General features: G+C 34.4%; 1 protein-coding gene across 3 annotated transcripts in view; it reads right to left on the bottom strand.

The window, feature by feature from the left end:
• KCNT2 (potassium sodium-activated channel subfamily T member 2) overlaps positions 1 to 24,531 on the bottom strand; it is a gene marked incomplete at both ends in the record, with an annotated part of 126,950 nt that overhangs the window by 18,634 nt on the left and 83,785 nt on the right. For 2 of the 3 annotated variants that reach the window (XM_080349259.1, XM_080349257.1), the window contains 9 exons: positions 2,498 to 2,632; positions 5,779 to 5,850; positions 7,855 to 8,027; positions 8,302 to 8,407; positions 9,738 to 9,954; positions 10,668 to 10,897; positions 11,975 to 12,124; positions 15,574 to 15,682; positions 22,350 to 22,458. In XM_080349259.1, the coding sequence (XP_080205385.1) occupies positions 2,498 to 2,632; positions 5,779 to 5,850; positions 7,855 to 8,027; positions 8,302 to 8,407; positions 9,738 to 9,954; positions 10,668 to 10,897; positions 11,975 to 12,124; positions 15,574 to 15,682; positions 22,350 to 22,458 (1,301 nt within the window). The remainder of the gene's footprint in view (positions 1 to 2,497; positions 2,633 to 5,778; positions 5,851 to 7,854; positions 8,028 to 8,301; positions 8,408 to 9,737; positions 9,955 to 10,667; positions 10,898 to 11,974; positions 12,125 to 15,573; positions 15,683 to 22,349; positions 22,459 to 24,531) is intronic. The other variant, XM_080349258.1, reaches the window with a different exon arrangement.

Raw genomic sequence — 24,531 nt, 5'->3', positions numbered from 1 at the left:
CAATGGTTTGCTTTCATATTAAAAAGTGAAAAGCATGGCTAGGACACAGTCCAAAACCAGTAATTTCTCCTTGTTCTTTCCCATCCAAAGGATTAAAGATTTCCTTTCTTAGTCAGTGTGATCATTTGAGTCACACTTCTTTACTCCTTTAACTGTAATTAAGTCAGATAAGCTAGTTGTGTGTCACAGTTCTAATTGGTATGGCACAGTTTCTAGCCTTAAAGGTATAATAACCCTGTCATTATAAACAATGCATCTATCCTTAAAGTGTGTGTGTGGGGGCAACTCTTCTGGTAAAGCAAGACTACTAATTTATGTAATCAGGAAATAATGCCAGAGCAGGTATATGAGAATTGCTAAGCGAGGTCAGACAATACTGCAGCACGCTTAGATCACCTCCTCAGGCTTGTCCACAACCCTTGATGATCTGCGTCAATCAAATCAATGAGGTTTAGATTACCCTCTATCTTCTGATTTCACTTGGTGTGACTTAAGTGGAATCTTCTTCATTGATGTGTCTTCGAGAATGGTATATATTAGCAAAACACCAGTGGTTTAAAATCCTTTAACGCTATGGTTTGTGTTAAATGCTGTTGTTCCCCACTATGTCCCACCCCTTTTTCATTAGTTTCTGATATTATTAGCTATTATTAAGTAACAAAAAAAATCTTTAAACGTATTTACCCTCGTGCAATGAATGTAGTTTATTGTGTAGAACAGGTAAATGCCTCTACCTTATGCCTCTTCCCAAAGCTTACTTATTTCTACAACTTTTAGATAAGATAAAAATGCAGTGAAATTATTGTATGTGTTCTAGGGAAAAAATAGAAAAAATATAAAATACACTACCTGTGAAAGTTCACAAAGTTTTCTGTTAAGTAGCGAACCAAGATAATTTATTCAGAATTCTTTTGATATTTGTAAAGAGTATAATGCAGTCTTAAAATTATACTGAACCAGACATATAGTTAATACTTGAGTTAAAGCTGCCATCTAGTTGTAAGCATTGTGCTAGACAATGGAATGATTATATGCTAAGTTGTAGTTGGATACCTATAGTACATAGTGTACTGCTATGATTTTTGTTTGATTTGGGTTTTTTTGTTTAGTAGCTTTTACGACATAGAACACAACTAGGGGAAAAAATCAACTGGTACTTTGTAAGTTTTATTATTCAGCTGATCTTTCTGTTTTATATTTGGGAGTAAAATATATTTCTGAAAAACTGCAGTATGTCACAACCTCAGTGAGATACTCTAGCCCATTCCATTATTGTTTCTAAATTAAATTTAGGTGTGATTATGAAACACACACACACCTGTGTTAGTATTAGGTACAAATTCAAAAACTCAGAGTTAGAAAAAGACAGAACTAAAGTTTCTCATGTAAGATAGGTTTTCCTTCTTTTGAGCACATTCAGAAATGCTAAAAGCATTTAACTATATTCTCATGTGGCTGCATTAGAAAAAAAAATCTCTCCCTTGAAATAAAATGTTAATAAGTTGAGCTTTCTGAAACACAGATTCAGAAGACTTATACTATGCACCTCTCTCTGGTCTCATGTGGAAGGCTTTTGACACAGAAAAGGTCAGCAATGCTGAATAATACTGCATCCCCTAGGGAAGGAACTCGTTTTGTCCAGGTCTTAATGGGATGAACAAAAGAAAGCATGAGGCTTAAGCCCCCAATCAGGGAGGCATTTCATACTTGACTGTACAGTGTGTCTGGGGTTTTTTTGTGGTTTGGTTTGGTTTTTAAGTAAGAACTTTTCAGTTTAGACAGACAAGTATCTTTTAGTATTTGTTGGAACAAGTACCAAAACGCAAGTGAGGCTTTTAACACAAAGTGAGGGTTTAATCAGGAGAGGTTCTCAAAAGAACAGGAAATCTCAGTTAAGCTCTTCATCACAGCACTGCCTCATTGTCCTCTTTGCTAAACTGACCATTTTTTCCACTCTGTATTCAGTTATTCCTTCACGACTCTTATTGATAGTATGTTGTTGTCATATGTAATGTTGCATACATGTGAGGTTTTTACCTCATTTTTGTTCAAAACTAAACATTCAAAATGCGAACACTTACTACTAACTTCATAGTGACGCATTCCTTACCTTTTAGAAGGATCTGCTTTTCTTTCTGCCTTTGTCATTACTGTGAAAGACTGCTGAAGTGAGGAAAAATATATTTTCTCAGCTATCTTTGGTCCTAAGTCTTCAAGAGTAATTTTATTTTCCTTCCTGCAAAACTGACAGCTGACTTTTAAAATGATCACCCAGTTGTGGGATGCACAGAATTTAATCTGAGCTTTCAGGAGAATACCTCAGTACTCTGAGTGTACTGCTCAGCAGGGTGGGAAAAGGTTTGCCCATGTAAAACACAAATCCATATAAGAGAAAACTTAAATAGAAGAAAGGAAAAAAAAATATATCTGAGTACAAAAGGCATCAAGTATTTCACAATTAAAGAAGAGGTATAGATAGATTGCCAAAATGCCTTACCTAAAGAGTGTTTGAACATTTACAATAGTCTTTGCATCCGCCATGTAGTCTTCCTCAGCACTCATTGTACTTTCTTTGTCCACCACCACCATATTAGCTGCAAAGGTGACCCCACATCTTAATAAGTCATCTAGGCTTTTGTGAAGAGAAAGGGGGAGAAAGAAACAAACAACTTAAATATGGAACACTTAAATGATTAGGAATGGTTGGAATTTGCTGATCACAGGCTGAGTTGCTGGTTCCCTTCATTTCCATGTACATAAGTTCAAATCTATATCAATCATAACATCTCAATTAATTGATAGAATAGAATATGAACTATTATTTTCCTTGAAGTCATACAGAATGCAGTAGGTTGTTACAGTCCCTCTTCTTTTGCTAAAATGATAAATTTATTTCAACTTTTAAAAATAAGCCTTTAACAGTTACTTGGAGAGACAGCATGTGCTTACATGCTGCAGCAACTTGCTTCATTGCAGTTCATTTTGGCAATAAAAGGCCTGAAATAAATGCTTTGAGTTGCTCTTTCCCAAAATTATATTTCGGTTTCAAAATGCTAATAAAGCTTCTGCAAGAACATTTAATACATTCCTCTTTTAGGCTGATCTGTGAATTGGAGGGTTGTCATGAGGTTTTTAGGAGCAGCTGTACGTCAGTAAAACTCTGCACTCTGCTGGGCAAAACTTGCTGTGAAGCCTGACCATAGAAAGTACTCACAGACCACTGAGTTACACTTCCAATGATAGCTTTGTTTCCAAAATGAAGCATGTTTGTTGTTTTAACAATAATATTTTCCCCAGGAACCAAGCACTTTTTAAGAAGTTTAGAAAACACTTTTCTGTAATGATAAAGACTGCTGGGAGCCTAGTAATGTGAAATTCATTATTACCAAGGGAAACTAAATTTTTTTGCATCATTCTGTCTACTTTCTAAGGTGCAAAGCTGTTTTGGCATTATAATTGCTTCTCATTTGGCAATCTGTAATATTAATTAATTTTTAATTGTCCTGATACAGTTTTTCTTTCAGCAATTATCTTCCTAGGTTCCTATGGTTATGCAACCTATTATAAATTCTCTTTGAAATTTTGGATAAGGAAAACTCTAAAAATTAGTGGTATTTACTTTACACCTTATACATATTCTTCCAAAACAAATGCATAATGTAATTATTTTTGAATCCGTGCAGTATTATCAGTGGTTGACTACAAAACTAGAAAGGCTGTATTTTATATGGGCTATATTAACAACTTCAGTGTACAAGTAGAATTCTGACCTATAATTGAGTATGTCTGCTTTTTCTCTTTGAGTTGATCCCTGAAAGTAGCAGCATATTCTGAAATATCCAGATTTTCTGCATTTCAAAGTTTCATAAACTCAACAGTTATTCTCATTTTACCAGTTACATCCAACTGATTTGTGTTCTCAGGTAACTCTAGCTATAGCTTTCTTAATACTAAATAGATTTCTACACAGTTGGGAAATCTATTCAGTTACAGATCTTTCATCTTTTCTACCTGAAGACTGTAGAACACATTTCTATTGCTTGATGACATATTTTTATGAAGTTCATCCCAGCTACGAATTTTGGTAAAGCTATTTTTCTGCAGACCATCCTCTTCTAACAAAACGGAATGGTAAATGAGAGGAATTCCTCTGGTGTTTTTCTCTCGAAGATGATGACATTTCATGCCAGGTGGCCAAATGACAAATATCTTAGATACTTAAAAGGTAGTAGGTCACAGTTTGGGAATGTATTCTATACCTCTCAAATAAGAAAGGAAAATTTGTATATTTTAAATTGCAGTTCTTAACTAAAGATGATCAACTTCTATTAATTGTAGGATTTAAAAACATGTTTAGGAAAACACAGGGAATAATATGATATTTTATAATATTTGTTAAAGTCTTGTTATTGATGAAAAGAGATGTCAAAAAAAACCCAACAAACAAACAACAAAACAAAACAAAACAAAAACCCAAAACAACAAACTACAAAATATAATTAGTTATTGCACCAGGAATTAAAGCAATTGCATTGTCAGAAAAGGTACAGAAGTTCATACTAGCATTACTGTAAAGTGTACAATTCTGTATTATCACTTATTTCAAAGACTATATACTTCTTTTGGTTTTTTAATGCAATCAGTTCTAAAAACAAAAGAACATCTTTAGGGAGGGATGTGGTGGCTTGCTTTTTCAAATAAACTCAGTGAATTAAATTAAAGCTTATTTTTCCATGTTAATAAAAACAGGTTTACATCTTTGAGGTATTAATTATTTTGGACACTTTGAGTCAATGCAATTATTCTGCTGGTATGAATTCTTTTTATAATTGTTGTGGAATTAAGAGTTACAGAAGCAATAGGTCATAACAACCTGAGACAACTTTTTTGGCTTAGAGGAAGAAATGTAGCAATTGAAAAACATTTCCCTAGATGCTTGGCAAATCTCACAGTGACTGTGATATCACCAAGGTAAATCTTTAAGTAACTGTACCTCTATTATAAGAAGTTTCAAAGCCCTTGTTACAACAGATTGAGATAGAGAAACATTCAATCTCCAGAATTCTCACTGAGAAACTGGATTATGTTAATTCAGGGCAAGAAATAAATTATTTGATTTCTACCCAGGAAATGAGTATTATGGGTTTGTAGCCTCAGCTCAAAATCAGTTATGTAGTGAAGCAAATAATTTTCTTTTTTAAATTGACGCTCTACACACAGGAGTTTTACTAAAATGCCAATGAGCCATTGCTCTTCTCTTGTTTCTGCCGGATTTTCACATTAAATTTATGTTGCTAAACCTAGATATGCAAATATATATTAGCAGAGGTGAACACAGAAATGTAGGAGTAGGTGATATATTAAGTAGTGGAAGATGAAGACTGTTGGACACATTCAAGACTGTCAGTACTGTCTGCATTCTGTAGCCATCTTTACAAAACACTAGTCAGTAAATCAAAACAAATTACAACTAACTACAGAATGACACTAGAATCAGAGCTATAGTCTCACAATTTGTAGAAGTGTGTTGATGCATCTAAATAAGTGCTAATCTTATAGTTTTTTGAACATATTAATGTGTGCTCTCTGTCATACTTTTGACTAATTATATCCTTCATAAGTCATAAATTTGAAATCCCAAATTATAGCACACAGACACAAACCATGCATGCAAAAAGATCATCTCCAAATAGAAGACACTTAAACATGCAATGACAATACACACAACAAACCACTGAGCACTACAATGTTAAATTTTCTAACACTTATTTCACCTACTTGTCGATAGAGCCCACCATGTAGTAAACCATTGGAAACCAACAGATTGCATCCAGAAAATGCATATCTGGCCTAAGCAGCAGATGGGATTACAAAATGAAACACAATATCACAACAGCAGTATCTTTTCTAAAACATTTTGATAAACTGGTAGCTTAAAACAAAACAAACTATTTTAAAATTTGGTAGTATAATACCATTTTAAACAGGAAATAGGATTCAGAAAGCTGTGAATCAACAGTTTGCTGTGATCATAAAGAATGATCAGATTTACCATGCTTATGTTAATAAGTGCACTTCTTAAATCAGAAATTTTATGGCACAGCACAATTTCAAATACAAGAATGAATGACTGATGTCAAAGACACACTACCAACTTATACTCCAATCTATGAGTTAGGAATACATGAAATAAGCAGTGAGAATTTTTAATTAAAATGTGGGAACCCAATCCTCATTTATATTTTGTACTAAGACCTCCATTCAAGTCAATGAGACAATCTTAGATGAAACCTTATTTTTTAAATAGAACGTGAAAATGAAGATACTGTATTTTATTGCATTGTTTCTTTAATCATAAATTTTACTGTGTTTATTCTTATATACCAAGAAACATCAAAAATCTTAAAACATGAGATGTGTAGATAATGGAATAAGCATACTGTAATAAATTGTCTTGATAAATAGAGAAAATCGAATATAACAACAGAGCACAGAGAATTTCATTGAAGGTGGCTGATTTCATTCGTCCAATGAAGTAAATTACAAAATTCTAATTGACTTGAATTGCAGCCTGAATTCCACCTCGTGCACGGATGAAAAGCACACTGGCTTTTTAGGTGGCTTCTGTCATCCCATGAATTCTCGCCTTTTAGAAGACTCATTGCAAATGTTGCATAGAGAGATACAACACTAAGGGTATTAGTTTAATTAGCAACCATAGCTTTTACTTTATGCTAACAAAAAGTGGGTTTAGCCATAGAATGTCACAACAGCATGAAAATATGTGAACTCAGGCACTAAGCTGCAAAAGAGAATAAGCACTAGAGGACGCTGTGTGCTCACATTTGGAATCTTAAAAAAAAAAAATCACAACTCAGAAATCCTTAAACCCAATTTAGGCTTTTAGTAATCTGTATGATTCACTTTGTGTCATATGTACTTTAAAAAGCTTCTGTTTTGCAAACGCAGGTGTATACAGCTTCACTAAAGAGCTGTCTGAGGCAAAAGTGGGACACTTCACAGCAGGCCTTTGTATAATAGATCACTTCAACTAAAACATACATATGCAAAGGGAAGTGTCCTGGAGTTGGAATCTGTAAGAAATTTCTGCTGCTGCCATTTCTTTGAGTTATAGTTTGATCTGATTTTATGTATATGGATAATCTCCATTTTTTTGTCTTCCAAACTGTGATTTTAAGTACTTGAGCAGTACCAAAGTGTTGCAACAACAAAAAAAAAGATCTTTCATTCATAGTCAGATTATAAATGAATCAATCTTACCAGGGAAGAATTTGTCTTTAATGTCTAACAGCAAATGTAACAAAGGCTAAGAAATCTCTAGACAGATACGGTAGTAACAACAACATTGCAGGTTATAATTTTCTTCCATGAATTTATATAATTGTAGATAAAATGGGGGGGGGGGATTACTTCAGTATCTAAAATTATTAAAAATATACCTAACTGATCCAGGCCACTAAATGCCTTGTATTAAGTAGGTTACTGTTGTCTGAAGTGCTGTCATGTTGCTATAAAACTGTTACACAGTTTGCTTTTTACAGTGTTGATGAAGTTATTTAATTTTAGCAGTAACATTCACATAAGTTTGTGTATATTTAAGAAATACTTAGCTGAAACACTGGCCATGAAGAATAAAGACATTTAAATTCACTATGGCCATTTGCAGTCAGTAAAAACTCAAATTTCTATATGATGGTGTCATCAACTTTTCTCAAAGATAAATGTGCCATAATGTTTTTGATTTTAAGCTGGCTATGTGAAGAGTGATCATTTATTGGAATAATGCTAAAATGAGTTTAAAACGTATCAGACACAAACAAAAGAAATACTTACGGGTTATCCAGGAGTAATACAATGGGATTTAGTTCTTTCTTTGGTCGATAATAGGCTCTGAGTGGAACAATAAAATTGTATAAGCCATTTCCAGCAGTTTCTGCTGCAACTATAATCAATTTATTTTTGAATCCATAGGCTTTGGCGTCTTCATAGTAGTTATGTTGGCATCCCTAAAATCAAAATAAGAAACAAATTCTGAGAATATGAATAATTTAGCTGTGATATGAAAGGCTTTTACCCTTAGAAACAGAAAATTGTATCAGATTACCTGATATAGACCCGATTAGACATAAACAAATGTTTGGTGATGACAAGGATAAGAAAGTATTGCAGCTTAGCAAGTGCTGAACAAACCTCATTTCTCAGCAGAAACTAGAATTTAACTCTGTTCAGATGCAAGAGACAAATAAGAATGCAGTTTTATCCAACAGAAACTCCCTGTACCTTATCTAGTCTTAGACAACAGAAGGGTACTTTTTCATGCAGAAGATGACAAAATGTGGGAGAGCTTCCAATATATGGAGAGTAAGGAGGATAGCCTTTGGCATACCTAGAACAGAACAAACATTTTTCAGTATAGCAAATTACTGAAACACAGTTGACTATATAACTACTGTATGTGACGTGTATACCTATGTCTAAGGTTTGCAGTTTTCTGTAGACTAGCAAAGTATGTGAAATGAACTATGTTTAGTAAGGACTGAGGGAATATATTTTGTTGTTTCAACCAGTTTGATATGATTTACTGAGAGCTATCTTGCTTTTGTGAACTAAAGGAATTTTGCTTGGGTTTTTTCATATAGACATGTTTGGAAATGAGCTCACATATCACAATGCGCTGTCCTAGTGCTTTGAATATGTGTACTGGAAACTTCTAAGGAAGGAAAGAAAACAGAAATACCTGTGGTACTTCGTCTCTTCCTTCTCCATCTTTCTTCCAAACACTTATCAAGAATGAGTGCGGTCACTACCTTCTTGCTTTAATAACATACTGTCAGCATGGCTGGAATAAATTTTAAATGTCAAATCCTTTTGCTGATGAGATGGTCTTTCTAATTGCCATTAGTTTTTAATACGAGGCCTTTTAAATCCTTGTATTTCAGTCTGCAGATTTAAGATGACCTGTTATTGGAGCTTTATGATCTTCCCTGGGGCATCTCATGCTTGCCACTGTTGGAGATGGGAGACTGGTAGGTGAGCCACTGGCTTAATTGTGTATTTCAGTTTTAACATCGCTGTCAGTAATCCAAATAAACATAATTGCTTATGTGCAAGGCAGTTACAGAATTGAATCTTCTGGTTTTGACTGAGTAATGCATCATTACTTTCAGTAACATGCTAACAAGCATTTTACATCACATCTAATACTTTTGTTTCATACTGTTGGCGGGGGGTGGGGGGTGGCTGGGTTTGTTTGTCATTCCTACGTTTTGAAGTCAGACACTTATCCCCAGTGTTCACCTAAACTGTTGAATGATCTGATTATCAGTGCATTCTCAGAAGTACTTATCTGTTTACAAATTACTTGCTGCCTGTCTTTATGGAGTGTAAGAAAAAACAGGTCATAAAAATACGATTAAAAATTGTGATACACAACTAGGTCCTTATAACTGAGTATAGAAAATCTCCAACAAATTGAAGAGTTAATATCTTTTTAATTATTTTTTTCAAAATAGGCAAAATTACATTCTCCTAACAGACAAACCATTTCATAAAAGGGAATCACTCTGTAACTGGCTTTTATGGGTCTTGCTTGCTACATAACTTTGATAATTATGATTCATGCCTGCATTGATCTGTATGTAAAAAAATTATTCATGCTATTTATATAATAGTAGCTTTTGAAATTATGTGGTTTATTTTATATTTAATATACGTACTCAAAGCCTGCAGAGGCTTCATCATCTGATGGCGTAGTTTCGTCTTCTGACTGGTCACTCAGCAGGTCACATGTCTGAAGGGAGGACGCATCTGCCACTTCCAAAACAGGCGCTATACTGGGCCGTCTGCCCTCTTTACCTCCCTCAGAAGGAAGAGCCAGCGTAGCTCCACTGGATGTCCGGCAGCTGGTGTCTTGCAAATCGATAGCCACTGTTCCTAAAGTAGTGTTGAAAGCATTTTCTCAGTGTGGTTGTCAAATCATTAGAATGAGATTCTCATATTTATTGGGGACTACCTGGCTATGTGGCCAAAGACTGAAAGCAATACTACATTGATTGCATTTATTACATTAAAATGTAACAAATATTTAAACCTGAGGAAGCATTTTCCTGCAAGGTAGCACTTCTTTTGACCAGTAATTTATATTTTCTTGTTAGCTACCTTTTTAAAATCACACCTTATATATTTAATTCATATTTAGATGCATAAACAACCTGTACATTTTTTATTAAGCAAGGGCGATTTTTAATTAAAGAAGCTTTTGAAAACTTATTACAAACTACCAGTTATGAACGACAAAGAGGTTACCCATGTGATTTTTCCAGGTTTTTTGCCTTGCATACATTTTATGATGAGTTTTTTATACAACAGGCTTAAGCAGTTTAACTCCATATTGTCAAGTGAAAGAAAAACATAACCAAATTCCATTGGTTTGGGGGAGGGAGGGTTATGTCTGTTTTTTAAACATGAGGACAAGTGTTTAGTGTATTTTCTTTCTGCATAATATTATAATTTCTTCTGTATTCATTTAAATTATATATGTATTTTTTTTTAATACACTGTTAAAAGCTTTAAAATGCACTATTAATTGAATGAGAATATATTGTGAGCAGGTTGGTTGGTTTGCTGGTTTGGTTTTTTTTACTTACCCATGCTGGCTATTATACTGTGTACGGGTAATCTAGAAGCTCCATGATAAGATAATTTTGATTCATGGTTTTTTCTGTTATTTTCTTGCCTCTTAAAAGCAGAATTCTCTTCTTTGGTGATATTTATATAAAAGCAAATATCTGTAGAACTCATGATATATCGAGGACCTGGATTCAGCAAAATGTTTTTGTTATCTTCCTTTCTAACACCAATCAGACAGACTCCAAACCTTAATTAGAAAAGGAAAGGCATGGTTCATTTTGCATAGTCCTGTATATACCAGAATCACCACTGTCAAAAATGAACCTCCAGTATATGTTTTGCAGATTATTAACATTTGCCAATTTTTGGACGACAAATATGTTTGAAAAATGTGATCTCCCAAAAGGCCACTTCTGATCAAATACTTCCATGAGCTTATGAATCCCTAGGCACTTGAATCCAGCGTTTTTCTCAATCTCCATGATATTCTTCTAATGCTCTTGATTTTTTTTTTTTCTGTCAGATGAATACTCCCTTCTGGGAAAATATTAGTAGAAGAATGGACATATAATATGAAAAAGTATTCATCATGTTAACTTGTTCCATTATTCATATGTAATGGAAACCGTTTTCACAATTCATTTTTGCAATTCACTCCTAGAAATGTGTTTGATTAGTGACAGAAAAATAAGGAATTAAAGAAAAAAAATATTTCTCTCACTTATTTATTATGAGAATAAACTCAGTTTTCAGGGTTTTATATATATATATATTCATTTTGTTAAGTAGACACAACTATACATTATTTGTGTTCCATTTGTATGTTCACCTCGCAGAGCAGCACTGAATAAGTGATTGCATGATCTGGAACCTAAAGAAGATGCGTTATAGTCTAACAGAAAAACACGGTTTTAATTTGAACCATCACCGGAATATAGCATGTACCACCTCTAAACTGAAAATTTTGCATAAAATGAACATGCCACAAAGTGGTCAGATTTCCATCTGACTCCTAAATTAAAAAAAATACACTGACACCCTCCCAGACACCCTTTTGTAGGTTGTTTTGGACAAGGAAATGGACTGGTATTCTCATATAATCTCTCTGGTTATCAGGTTTATCCTATATATCCTTCATATTCTATTCTCTCAAACTGAGCTGGCCACATATTTATTATTACTTATTAATTATTAATGTATTTATTAATAAACCCAGAAGCAGAGTAATGTGTAATATTGCACCTTTGAATGCAGAGCTACACTGCAGGCAAAACAAATAATTATTTATTTGAACATTTAATTGTTGACAGGAAAATAAACATACTTTTTGTGTGCATGGAAAGAAGCATATGTGAAGCTTTTCCCTTCATACTCAGCAAAAAAAGTACTTTCTTCCAGGTTAATATGATACACTTCATTACCAGAGCATCTGCCATACATTTTCTGCCACTGTTCTGGTGATTGCTGACTCTCTCTGAAACATGTACAGATAAAGAGAATAATTTAAAACTTAATGTAAAATTCTTATTAATCAGAATGGTATTTCATGGCAATAGAAACTACAAATGTCTGTTAGAAAGGTCCCATAGGCTAATCTGAAATAAATACGTGAGATCAAAGCTTGGTACCACTGTAAGTACAGAGATTATTTTAATGAATTAAAGAGCATTTTCCTGCTAAGTATTCAGCATATAAGATTATGTATTTTAATATCAGGAGAGATATGGCAGAATTACTTTAAATTCACATCATAATAAGTAGATTCATTGCAATTTAAAGATGACGGGTGAAATCAACAGCATGCTCCTTCTGTTCATAAAGGTAGTCTCTTCAGATGCTCCATGGCAGATTTTCTGGTTCCCATTTGAAGATAGGTAAAGAATCATTAAAATAACTTATGTAGTAAAGACCCATTTGGTTTAGGTCACTTTGTCTGTAAGAAAGACTTTTTTTCTGCATTTGCTTATCAGTTATCTTCAGCATTTACCCTGTGGATGTTTTCAGTTACTGTGCCTTGTATATATAACAAGTATATACCTTCTTTAGTGCAAGAAAATAGATTATTATTTGAACTATATTAGGCATATAATCCTTTACTATACTCATCTAACATTCTTTATCTAAATGGACTATTAGTGGAAATGTTCCAAACTTCAGCTAACACCAAAACTTGAAGACTTGGGGCTTCTGTGAACTTATTACTTTATTAAGTTTCATCTGGAAACAAGGTTCTGTCTGTATGAGTTCTTCTGGATATAACACATGCATATATACACACACACACATATATATATATATACATATATATATACGCAGATAGTTATAAAACTGACAAATGTTCTGGGTGTTTTGCCAGTTGGGGCTAAGATATCAAGACACATTCCTTTGTGCTCATTTATACATTTTCAATATCTTAACACAATATCTGGTTTTCTTCAATTTACGGTTCTCCATTCTCAGTGTAGAAACATTTTCCTTCAAGATGGAAATAAGTAAACCATTTTTATTGCAACACTATTAACAAACAGTGCACTAGATGTAGAATAGCAGAAGCAGAAATGTGATTGAAGGGAATTTTTTCCATCTTTCACCCCCCTCCCCCCAAAAAAAGAAATGTTCACCTGTTTAAAGTCTGCTTGGTTCCAGTTAGTTGTCTAAAAGCTTCCCATGGGGCTGCTCTGTAAAGATCACATTAAGTTCAAGTCAGAAAGGCCATTTTCTTCCAATATTCTGTGTCATAATACAAACCCTAGTAAAGCTCTATTACTAAATTAGATAATTAGGTAACATTTAAAGATAAATGTTGAGATTAACAATTTAGATTAATAATAAGATTAGAAATAAGACTCAAAGTAGAATTTTGGTGTCTTACAGACTGAGGTTTTGAATTCCATAAACAGCTGAGAAGACAATGGGTTTGTTTACATCTAGTTTGTTTATTCTGAAGAGCAGCACTGAAGTCTAAAGCCAGACCACATAAACAGCAGCAAACTTCTCCTTAATTTTAATAGCAAATTGATCTGGCCAAAGTTGCTTAGAAAATGAACATTTTCGCTAGTCTCCTCACAAATCAATACCAGAAGACAGGGTGTTTCTAACTTAGATACATGTGTTTCTCTTAGTTTACTCTTTACTGTATTATCATTCAGAGATACCTTTGTCCTCACTTCCTAATTTGGAATGTGAGACTACTTGGTTAATTTTATAATACATTGAACAGATTTGTGTACTTGTACAAAACAATGAAAAATTAAGGTCACATTAAATTAGACTTTTTTAACATATTCCAGCATTTCCAAGGGATTTTTAAAAGTTGTAGGGAATAAAAAGGGGAAAAAAACATCACCAGTTTAGGAATTATGTAACTTTTTAGCAAAAATGAAACAAAGTAGTAAAAATACTAAATTTGAAAGCTTAGAAAGTGATATTTTGGTAGAGAAATACTTGAATTTTGAGTGTTTTATTTTTTAGCACTGTGAAGGTCAAGACTACTCAAATCTGGAATAGTTTTGAAGGGTTTTTTATGTCCAATGTGTCTGTTTTAAACTTCCACAGATAATAGTGTGGTTTTAAAAAACAGTCATATCTATTCAACCATTTTGTCCAGTGTTAATACACACGCTCTCAGACGTCCAAAGTTTGCCATTTTTCAGTATTTTGCAGCCCATCTGAGATTAAATGCTCTGATGAGTGCTGACTGAAGTAGAAGAATGACAACTAGTCGTTTTCACTTTTCCAGTTTTTCTGTATTTATATAGAAAGCTTGTAAGTTTCTGTAAGGATCCAAAGTAATGCTGACAACTATTTGTGCAGAAAAATAAATAAAATTTGCTCCTAGTATACAATGACCAGACAAGAAATCAGCTACTTTAACAACCCTGACCACAGCAATTAATTCTAATTGCAAAACAATTGCTTTTGAATTCTACTATAGTTACTTTGCCTCAGTTGGGAATCTGTAGAAACAGTTTTGTGCTGACGGAAAATTCTCTGCTAGCTGTTAAGAGTACTACTCTTGTTTTATGTATGTATATGAAATAACTAAAAAAGGCTCTGTACTGAGTGCATGTCAGATAATGACAGCTAGGCAGATGAAGAATGTATTTCACCATGATTCTTGGGAGATAAGAAAAAACAGTATTTTGTTGTCGTGTTATTAACAAATTCCAGTACAGATAGTGCCATTAAAATCATCTTGACATTTGTTGTTCTTGGTAGTAAATGTTCTAGCAATAATTTCAGTTTTACCCATCCTGGGCACAGGGGAATACTACAAATGCCATATAGAAAGTTAAATAACTCTGCTTGTGAATATCAATATATTACTGAGTCCATGGTTACTTGAAAAAGGTATGGATTTTTACTAAACTCTCAAATGTATTCTTGTGCAGTTTATATGTACACATTCTATGTAGAGAAGTTCAGCTGCAACTATGCAGTCTGTAGAGACACCATAATTCCATACCCCTTCCAGCAGTGTGGTTATTTTAAAAAAATACCTCTTCACATGTATGTTTGCTTGCCTCTTAACGTACAGGCACTGAATAGCAAATAATATTTTATAAGTTACCAGAAAAGCATTTCCTGAGCTCAATATATAGGAATTTTTATATATGTACAAAAATAGACCTTCAAATTAACATATTAAAATAGGTGTTCTTGGGTCTTGTTGGTGTTCTTACATAGAACTGTGTGATAGATCCACATTTTAATCTACTGAAATGGAAATATGATTTTTTTCATATCTTCTTTTGTGGAAGTGGCACAACAGCATGCAACAAATGTCTAAATATTTGGAGGGTGTTTCTCCTTGAAGTTATAATATCTTAAGTAAAACTTCTTGCTATTTTTATCATGCGGAGAGTTTGTTTGTTTGTTTGTTCTTTTTTGTGCATTTATTTTTTAATGGTAGTATGTACTTACTGTCCCCTAGATGTATGAACCAGCAGTGTGATTAATGTAGAGGTAGCTGGGCATATACAATTTAGAGCTAGCATCGCATATTTGAATTCCTCTTCACACACAACATGATCTGTAAAAAAAAAAAAAATATATATATATATATATGTATAAATTGGTTTACAAAAATATTTTCCATTGAACAAAACTATAATTTCTTTTCTTTGTCTAGGGAAATGATGAAGATAGAGACAATCAAAATTTGCTTCCAGATCTTCATCTTCTACTTGAACCCGGAGAGCAGCTGTTTATGATTTGCCCCATCTGTGCAGTCTCAGATTGTATGAGTAACTTTGCATCCAGTTCATACTTTCTGTCCTGCAGCTACACCTGGAGAGGATGCAATGGCTCTGCGAATCCCACTTCCACTCTCTTGCTGCAGTAGTTGTATGAATAAGCCATGTAGGGTGGTCTAGTTTATATCACCTTCTGCAGTTTGTTTTGTTTCTGTTGTTCCACCTTCTGCAGTTTTGCAGGAACTGGTATAGAAACATGAAGCATTGTACAGAGACATAATTTGTGTTCAGGAAATAGCCTACCTAGGATACTGCTGTGCCGGGGTGCTGATCAATGACACAGGCTGAACTGGCTTGCAGACCAGCTATTTGGCAGTGGCTCTGGGATTCTGCACTGCACTTCAGTGTGGGATGCAGTTTTGACTAATATGCCCCCAGGAACCACTAACAGCTGCTGCCTCCTTGCAATCTGGGCAAGGGGAGTGGTTGTTTTCCCTTTTCCGTTTTATTACAATTTTGTATTATTTTTACTCTAGTCCTTGTCTGCACATTAGTACTTGCCATGATGGAGCAGCTCTATAGACATACCTATTTTTTTGTCTTAAAATTGAATGTAAGGGAGAGGAAGTGAGAAGAGAAAGCAACAGGGGCTTTACATCTAGTCCTCTATATTGGCTTGTACTTAAAACTGCCAGATTTTCCGCACATGCTTTCAGTATTGCAGGAATTGTTATTCAACTTGGATGACTAGCGCTTAAAACTCAGATCAGAGTTTAATGGTCTCCAGTGTTGGTAAGGACATGAAAAGGAAATAGAAATCACTCTTTAATGTAATACACATAACCTGACAGTATTAAAATATATATAGGAAAAGATAAGCGCAAAACTTACAATTTAACCTTCTTGTCAGTATAGAAACCAGAAGTAAAGAAGTTTTTTCCTAAGGTCATGAAGGCATTTATTGCACAATAAGTAATTTTTTTTCTTCAGTCTACATTACTTTCATTTGATTCAGTCTACATTACTTTCAATGGGAAGAGAATTTGCTTCTGATGAGAAAGAATAATACAAGTAGTACAGCTGATGATCAAAACATAAGCCATTGCTGAGTGAAAGTAAGCAAATAATCTCCCCACCTAGATGTGAACGTACCTTTAGTTCTAGTTGCACTAACGTATCATTGAAATCCTTAGAACCACGTTACCTCTCTTACTGAGCTACATTCTAGTCAGAATTTGTATTACTAACACAGCTCTAAGCATGCCACTTGCTGAAAACAGAAGGTCATACTTTGTATTCCTTCTTTTGAGATTTCTAGAGGCTTTTCAGTATCAGAATCATTCACTGCTGAAAGGAGAAATTCGTTCTCTCACTTTCTGAAGATCAAGGTCTATTTAAATGTGATAGAGAAGGAATGAATTTAGTTCTATAGAGACACTTTCAAATATAGAACAAAATGAGATTTTTCCTTCCCTAAATATATTTTAGTTAGAGCAATTAAATATTTCCTGCAGAAAACATTTCAGTCAGAAATGTGGTTTTGGCATTAATAAACCTATTTGAATTTTAAACTAGAGATTTTTGAGAGAGTAGGGCGTAGTCTACTGCTTGGATAGAATATTTGCATACGATTACCATTAGTCAGATGGCAAAGATTTATGAAAGTGAATATTGACTTCCTGGTATGGAAGGAATGAGAATTCTCCATATTTTTGAATTTGTATACAATTTTGCCAAATGAAGTCCCCTTATTTGTTTAGAACGTTGTTATATTTTAAATAATACTTTTGAAAATAGAAGCAAGAAAAAACATATAGGAGAATTATTCTGTCATCTGTTATTTCAGATCTTGTACTTACACCAGATTCTACATACCAAGCTAAGTATATATAAATGACTATTAATAAATCATGGATGGCGCAATGCAAATCAGAAGTATAGCTCAGACTTAAATCCTCCATATGTTCTATACCCTCTAACAAATATGGTGGACTTTTTGAATAGATTTTAGGTAAAATATCATGTTAACAGAGAATATAGCAGACAGCAGAGATTGCTGTCCTATAGTAGTCATCTTGATCTCACATGTGTAAGAGATTCACATTGTGTTGTAAAGTGTTTGTACATCAAGAGCCATAGAGCTGGGACTTGTAGGACTATTTCCACTATTATTGTAAACTTTGACCTTATGTGAGCTACTTATGCCCTTCATTACTTTTTATGCATCTGTAAAATGGCTATATGAAAATAATATCCTACTTACTTCAGAAATGTTTTGAAGCTTTTGAATTCTCAGAGGTACTTTGAGAACATCAGGTGAAAGATTCTTCAGTGATCTAATTACTATGATTAGAAATATTGTAGCCTTTTGAAACATGAGGAGAGGTACTATAAGTTTCTCCTCTTGGCTGGAGTTAATTTCTTGTATTAGACACAGATCAGGTCAAAAATAACTCATTTCTTCAATTATGTGACAGATTATAGCTTGTCTATAACATTACTGTGTTTTATTCAGGACTTATTGTGGAGCTGTAGTGAGGGTTATACAGAATTTTATCTGGTGCTTTCTCTTCTAAAGTGAGTAGGGTGGCAGCTGGGTGGCCTCCCACTCCTCAAGTCTGGAACATCAGGTCCTGTGTCAGTGGGTACTATAATCAATGAATTATTCATTCAGTGTGGCAGTGAAGCAGCAGAAGAAACTGCAATTTATCTTGAATTAAATATTAAATATGTCAAATCAGTTTACCAAACAGAAGTAGTTTGATTGCATTTATACTAAAAAAAAACTTCATCTAGAATTTCCAGAAGCTGTAGTTTCTGTTGAAAATATATTCTGACAGAACATTTGTTGCTAAGTCTGTCTCAAATAGATGTAGTAATGCAGTGTGGTGAGTTATGACTCCTGTAATGTTCTTGAAGATAAAACATACTCAAAATACTGATTTATGCCTGCAGCATCAGCCATGTGGCAAGAATGTCCTAGATCTGACACAGTTATTCTGAGAAACTTTACTTTTATCAATTTGGTATGTTAACATGGTCAGTACCAGACCAGATAGAGAAAAATGCCCATCCATTATCTCTAGACTATTTTTATCTGTAATTGGGTAATCATCAGATGCATTCAATATCCATTTTGGTGAATCTGGACTATGTTCCTTTTGAATAAGCTACTGAAGGTTTAACGTCAGACTTCGCCAATCTGTGCTAATTCATTGGCATATTTTGAATAAATAGAGAATGTCAAAATGTATCCCCAGGCCCTGAAATTGTGATTGCACATAATTTACGAATATTCTAGTGAAAGGTGATTAATTTATTTTCTAGCTAATATACAGAAGTTCAACTCAGAAAACAGGCAATTTACTCCAGTTCCTGAGTTGCATAAAAATACTGTTCTGCTGTGGGCAATTTCCACTTTATTTCATGTTTGTGCTGAAATGCAAGGCCAGATGCACGTATTAAGGGTACATGGCCTTTTGTAGCCCCATGTGTTTGAAGGGAAAGCAGGAAGATTAAGAAAACCATATGTAACCGCCAGTGAAGGAAAATGCAGTGTTACTGAAAAAAAAATGGGCATGTCAAGGCATTTGTATCTTGTAAATTACTAAGGAATTGTCAAAGCACTTCAGCTTAAGACTTAAGATGGTTAACAATGGTGATACTGTGTTTCCTTGCCCATCTGGTAACTGTCATGTTGCAGAGACTGTATATTTATAGTGTTCACACCCTGAACTTGAAAAGGAGTTAGCTGGGACAAATACTTATGCCCTGTGCTTTGAACATCCCACTGAATAATCATTTTCAAGCATAGAGAGATATTTCCACTGTACTAATATAGGCTTAAGTTACCATTTTAAACAAAGTACCTAAACTACACTGTAAAAAATACATGAGAAAACACAAGATGCAAGGGTGTGTGTCCAGCATCAGGTGAAAAGACAGGAAACATTCCTTTCTGACAGGCCATGTTGCCCAGTGCCACTTGTCTCTGTTCTCTGGCTGTGATGACAAGAATAAGTTCTCGTACTCTCATTAAAGAGTGGAAGAATGTAAAAGTTTTGTCTACGAGATGGGAACAAATTACTTGTCCTGTATCACATTTCTGAAGCCTTGGGCAGAAAATCTTCAGGATGATATTCTATGGGGAAATGCGGTCAGGGTCTCAATTTCAGGACCATCTCATGCAATCTAGGATGACTGGTCACCCTAATATAAAGCTGCTGAGAAACTGGGCTTCTAGTGCTTTATAAATGTTAAACTTTTGTTAGGAGGACTATCCAGAACTCTTTGGGTTTTTTTTTTTCCTAAATTCAGAAACTTTCTTTTTGACAGTTATAGTCCCTAAACCTGTGTGTAAAGAAAAAAAAAAATAAAAAATCCTATTACTGAGTATTTCAGGTTCATAAAAATGCACAATATTGTTTTGGGAAACCTCCAGAAGAAAGGAGTCATTTTTTAAAGGAATATAAAATTTAAAAGAAGCTTTTGCATCAAGGCAGTAATAAAGCAGCCCTGAATCATAATAGGAAAAGCACTTAGAAAAATCTTCCACATGGTTATGACAAATTTTATTCGTAAGCAGTCTGGACAGGACTATAGTCTGCAGCCCCCACTGGGTAAGTATTTCAGAATGAAGAAGAGTTGGATGAGATTAATAACCAAAGTAGAGTCCTTGTTGGAAAAAGTATGCAAACAAATGTTCCCATGACTCTATCAGTGGCCTAACTATTTGCAGTAGGTAAGCATCCTGTGGTGGTGTTTATACCATGTTCATAACCTTACCGAATTTAAAACTGCATTAAAAATTTCCTGTGCTTCATATGAATAAGACTACACTAATCTTGAAGGAAAGCTTCTAATTCTCTGCTTTTGCTGTTGTGCAGCGTGTGTGGAAATGGATGCAGTGATCTCGGTGATCCACATGAAATTCTTTGGGGATGTAAAGTGCTATATAAATATTTAGACTTCAATACAATACTACTGCAGTTAATAGTAGAGACAGCTAATGAGGCACAGAATATACAAGGTCTACTAAAGCCCCTGAAGAAAGAACTACAGAACATGAAGGAAAGCACTAAGATACCAGATTGGTTAAGCTTAGTTGAAGGAAATATTACAAATGAAGTTTTGTTGTTTTGTTGTCGTTTGCTTTTTAAAAAAAAAATTGCCTGGATTCTCAATCTGAGACAGAACAGATACAAAAAAAATACCTGTTTTGTATGCCTAGCTTCTACAGAGATAAGTCATTAAGAATAATGAAATTCTCTTAAAAATACAATCAGGAACAACAAATTAACACAGTTACGATGAAGAAAAGCGGCCATGGCTAGGGAGAAGAGATTATGTTTGTGCTGTGTGCTTTCAAGGGGGAGATGAAAAAGCACTATCATTTTTGTCACAGCATGAGTCTTATTCCCTGCTGTGCCATCTCATAGTTTGAGATTACACTTTTATAACTTCAGAACTGCTATTGATGCTTTTTTCCTTCTTTCCAACCTAGTGGTAAATTCAGTAGCTTTTAAAATTACAGCTTTAACTGTTGCTCTGGAATTGTTCTGCACTGGAATTTACTTTTTCATCACATTCTGGGATGATGGAGGGGACTAATATTTTTCCATAGAGTTTTTTTTTGAATTTTGTAGGAATCAGCAATCTTTTCTTCCTTAGAAACCCTTCAAGAAAACGGAATTTTCAAAATTACAGTTGAAAAGGAAAGCTTTGCTTCTACTTCAGAGGTATTTTTCCAAAGACAGGCAAAATTAGTTCAATATAAAAATATTTGCGTGGTTTTGCACATGAGCATATATATGTCTGTATGTAAATTGGTATATGTGTATTTATATAGAGAGACCTACCTACATGGTGCAGAGAAGCAGTTTGTCAAATTAAAACTGGTAATCTCTTCTTAAAAGAGAGGAATTTTTTTATTTCTTAATATCATTTTGCATTCATGTCATAGTTTCTAAGATATGCATTTTATTGGAAATAGAATTAAATTATATGTCTCTTTCAAAAATATTTGAAAGTAATTAAAAAATGTTTTCCATACCACTTAGAAAAAAGTCCAATGGGAAGATTTATTTTTCTTTCAGTTGTTTGTTGGATAAATTTGGCCTTTTCTGAGCAGATCTTCTCAAATACCCCTTTGTAACACTATGTTTCAGTAGACAGAAGTGATTTAAAGACACAAATATAGCAAGCTGGAAACCTCCCTGGATCTATATAATTAAGGATTCACAATCTGATAAATCATTCTACTCTGTATATTATGTAATATAAAAGAGTAATAATCCTTAAAAGTGCTTTTAAATAAGACCTTAATGTAAAACATGGCATTTTAATACTGTTAGGATATATACAGCCCATGTTATTTTTAAATACTGCACTCTTAATCTGCTTCTAACCAGTAAAAATACCTAGGGAATCTCACGTTGCTCGTGCCTATGAAACAAATTGCCGAGTACTAAGAAGTGTTTCAAATGGCTGAAATCTCACACTTACCTGCAAACTTGATGTGGAATTTATTCTCAGGTTTCAGTATTTGGACATACAAAGGACAATTTGGAGCAAAGTCTTTAACTGCCCATGCTCTCAGAATGGTTTGATGATCCTAGAATGAAGAGTATGAGATGATGACAACGAAATAGAAACAACCATGTTATATTAGGAAAAGACCTCTTATCAGACTGACTCCTGAAAAAAACTCATTTTAAGACTCTATAACACCAGCTAGTGTGGATGTTTACATACATAAGTATTATGTATATTACATATATTTAAATACATAAATATATATACACAGGCACAGACAATGGGCTGGCAGCATACCCTAGCAGCAGAGGAGGCTGACAGCATTGTGGGCTGTTTTAACAGGAGCATGGAGAGTAGATGGAGGGCAGTGATTATCCTCTACTCAGACTGTATCTAGACACTGCATTCAGTTTTCAGGCCCTCACAGAGCAAAGACACATGGACTGAGTTCAGCAGAGGGCCACTGAGACGGTCAGGGACATAAGCAGAGGCCCTGTGAAGAGAGGCTGAGGGAATGGAGCTAATTCAGCCTGCAGAAGAGAGGGTTTCAGGAGGTCTGAAAGCCACCCCCAGTACCTGTGGGATGGGTATTGAGCAGATGGAGCCAGGCTCTGTACAGTGATACACAGTGGGAATACAAGAGACAATGGATGTCAGTTGAAAAGAGACAGGCAGGCAGTGGAACGGGATGTGCAGAAAGGCTGTGCTGTCTCCATCCTTGGACGCTTCACATCAGCCTATATAAAGCCCTGGGCAACATGGTCTGTGATGATAACTGATCCCTGGCAGAATAGAGACCTCCTGAACTTCCTTCCTTCCTCCATTATCCTAAGATCCTAGTATAATATATTCTATTTGTTGGAATGTAGAACAGAGGGTTTGTTCCCAGAAGTGTTCTACCATAAGTTACTTTGTCTCTCTCCTACCTTTCTGCACATGTTGAGCATCATATAATTTGGAGGGGGTGGCATTTGGATGTGGAAGAATTATGTGAAAGCTTAGATGGTAGTGAGAAGTCATGTCTAATTAATCAAGAATGATGTATTAGATATATCCAAAGAGACTCAGAATTTAAATAACATGAGGACGTCACAGATTAAGAGTTTAAAATTGTGGATAATTCTAAAAAAAATATAAACTCAATTAAAAGCAGATTTACATGTTTGTTCAACTAAAATATTTACATAACCAACACCAGATTTTACCCAACTATTGACCAAAGGATTCCAGCAGATTTCCCAGCCTGTTAGTTTTGGTACTTGTTGCAACTTCTCAAGAGTGAGTTAACCACAGAATTAATTTTGTTATCCCATAAAAGCAAAGTATGTGATAAGACATTCATATATTGAATTTCATGAAATATGGCTAATTTCTGTGTATCAGCCATCAGGTTTTATTTATTTCAGAACTAAAAAAGGAATATTTGAGAGCTGCACACAGGAAGCAATTTTGGGGTTGAAATGCCTTGCCTAGTCATGAAATTGGTGGCATTAAAAGATAAAATATAAAGAATGATTCATTATGTTTGCAGCATCAGCAGTAAGAAAATCAGACTCATGAACACAAGGGAAAATTCTCTGCCTGGAACAGAGTGTAATTGACATTTTCAAACCATAATATTTTAATGTCAACTGAGATGTTAGCAAGTAATTATTCTATTATAAATACTAGAATGGAGTCATAAGAGGAAGATCTTTTAAGGATGGCAAAATACATTATTTCATATTTTTCTTATTAACAGTTTCATAGGTGTAGAATTGCTGTGCCCCTTCAGGAGATTTCAGAACTTGGAAGTACCCTGCTGTAAGTTTTCTGTGTATGCAGTCACTTTTTCTTCAATTTTTCTATAGCAACTTAACCTCCTTGGTTTTGGTTTGTGTGTTTGTTTTGTTTGGTGGGGTTTTTTTTTGTATTTAGGGTTTCTTGCTGTTTGGTTTTAAGTGACTGAAATGCCAGCACACTTTAGAAGTAGCAAATGGCTGGCTAATGGGATGGATGGTGGTCATACAGATATACTATAGGAGAAATAAAGGGTTTGGGAGTGGATTTGGGACAGATTTTAAAAGCCTGTGTTGTTGAAGATGTTACCTAAACTTTTTAAGCAGAAGGTGCCAGGGAAACACATTCAGAATCACTTGCAGTGATGGTGTGG

This window comes from Nesoenas mayeri (genome assembly GCF_963082525.1).
Source record: "Nesoenas mayeri genome assembly, chromosome: 8".
Taxonomy (NCBI): domain Eukaryota; kingdom Metazoa; phylum Chordata; class Aves; order Columbiformes; family Columbidae; genus Nesoenas; species Nesoenas mayeri.
The sequence above is the reverse complement of the archived record's forward strand: the minus strand, read 5'-3'. Positions and strand labels throughout refer to the sequence as shown.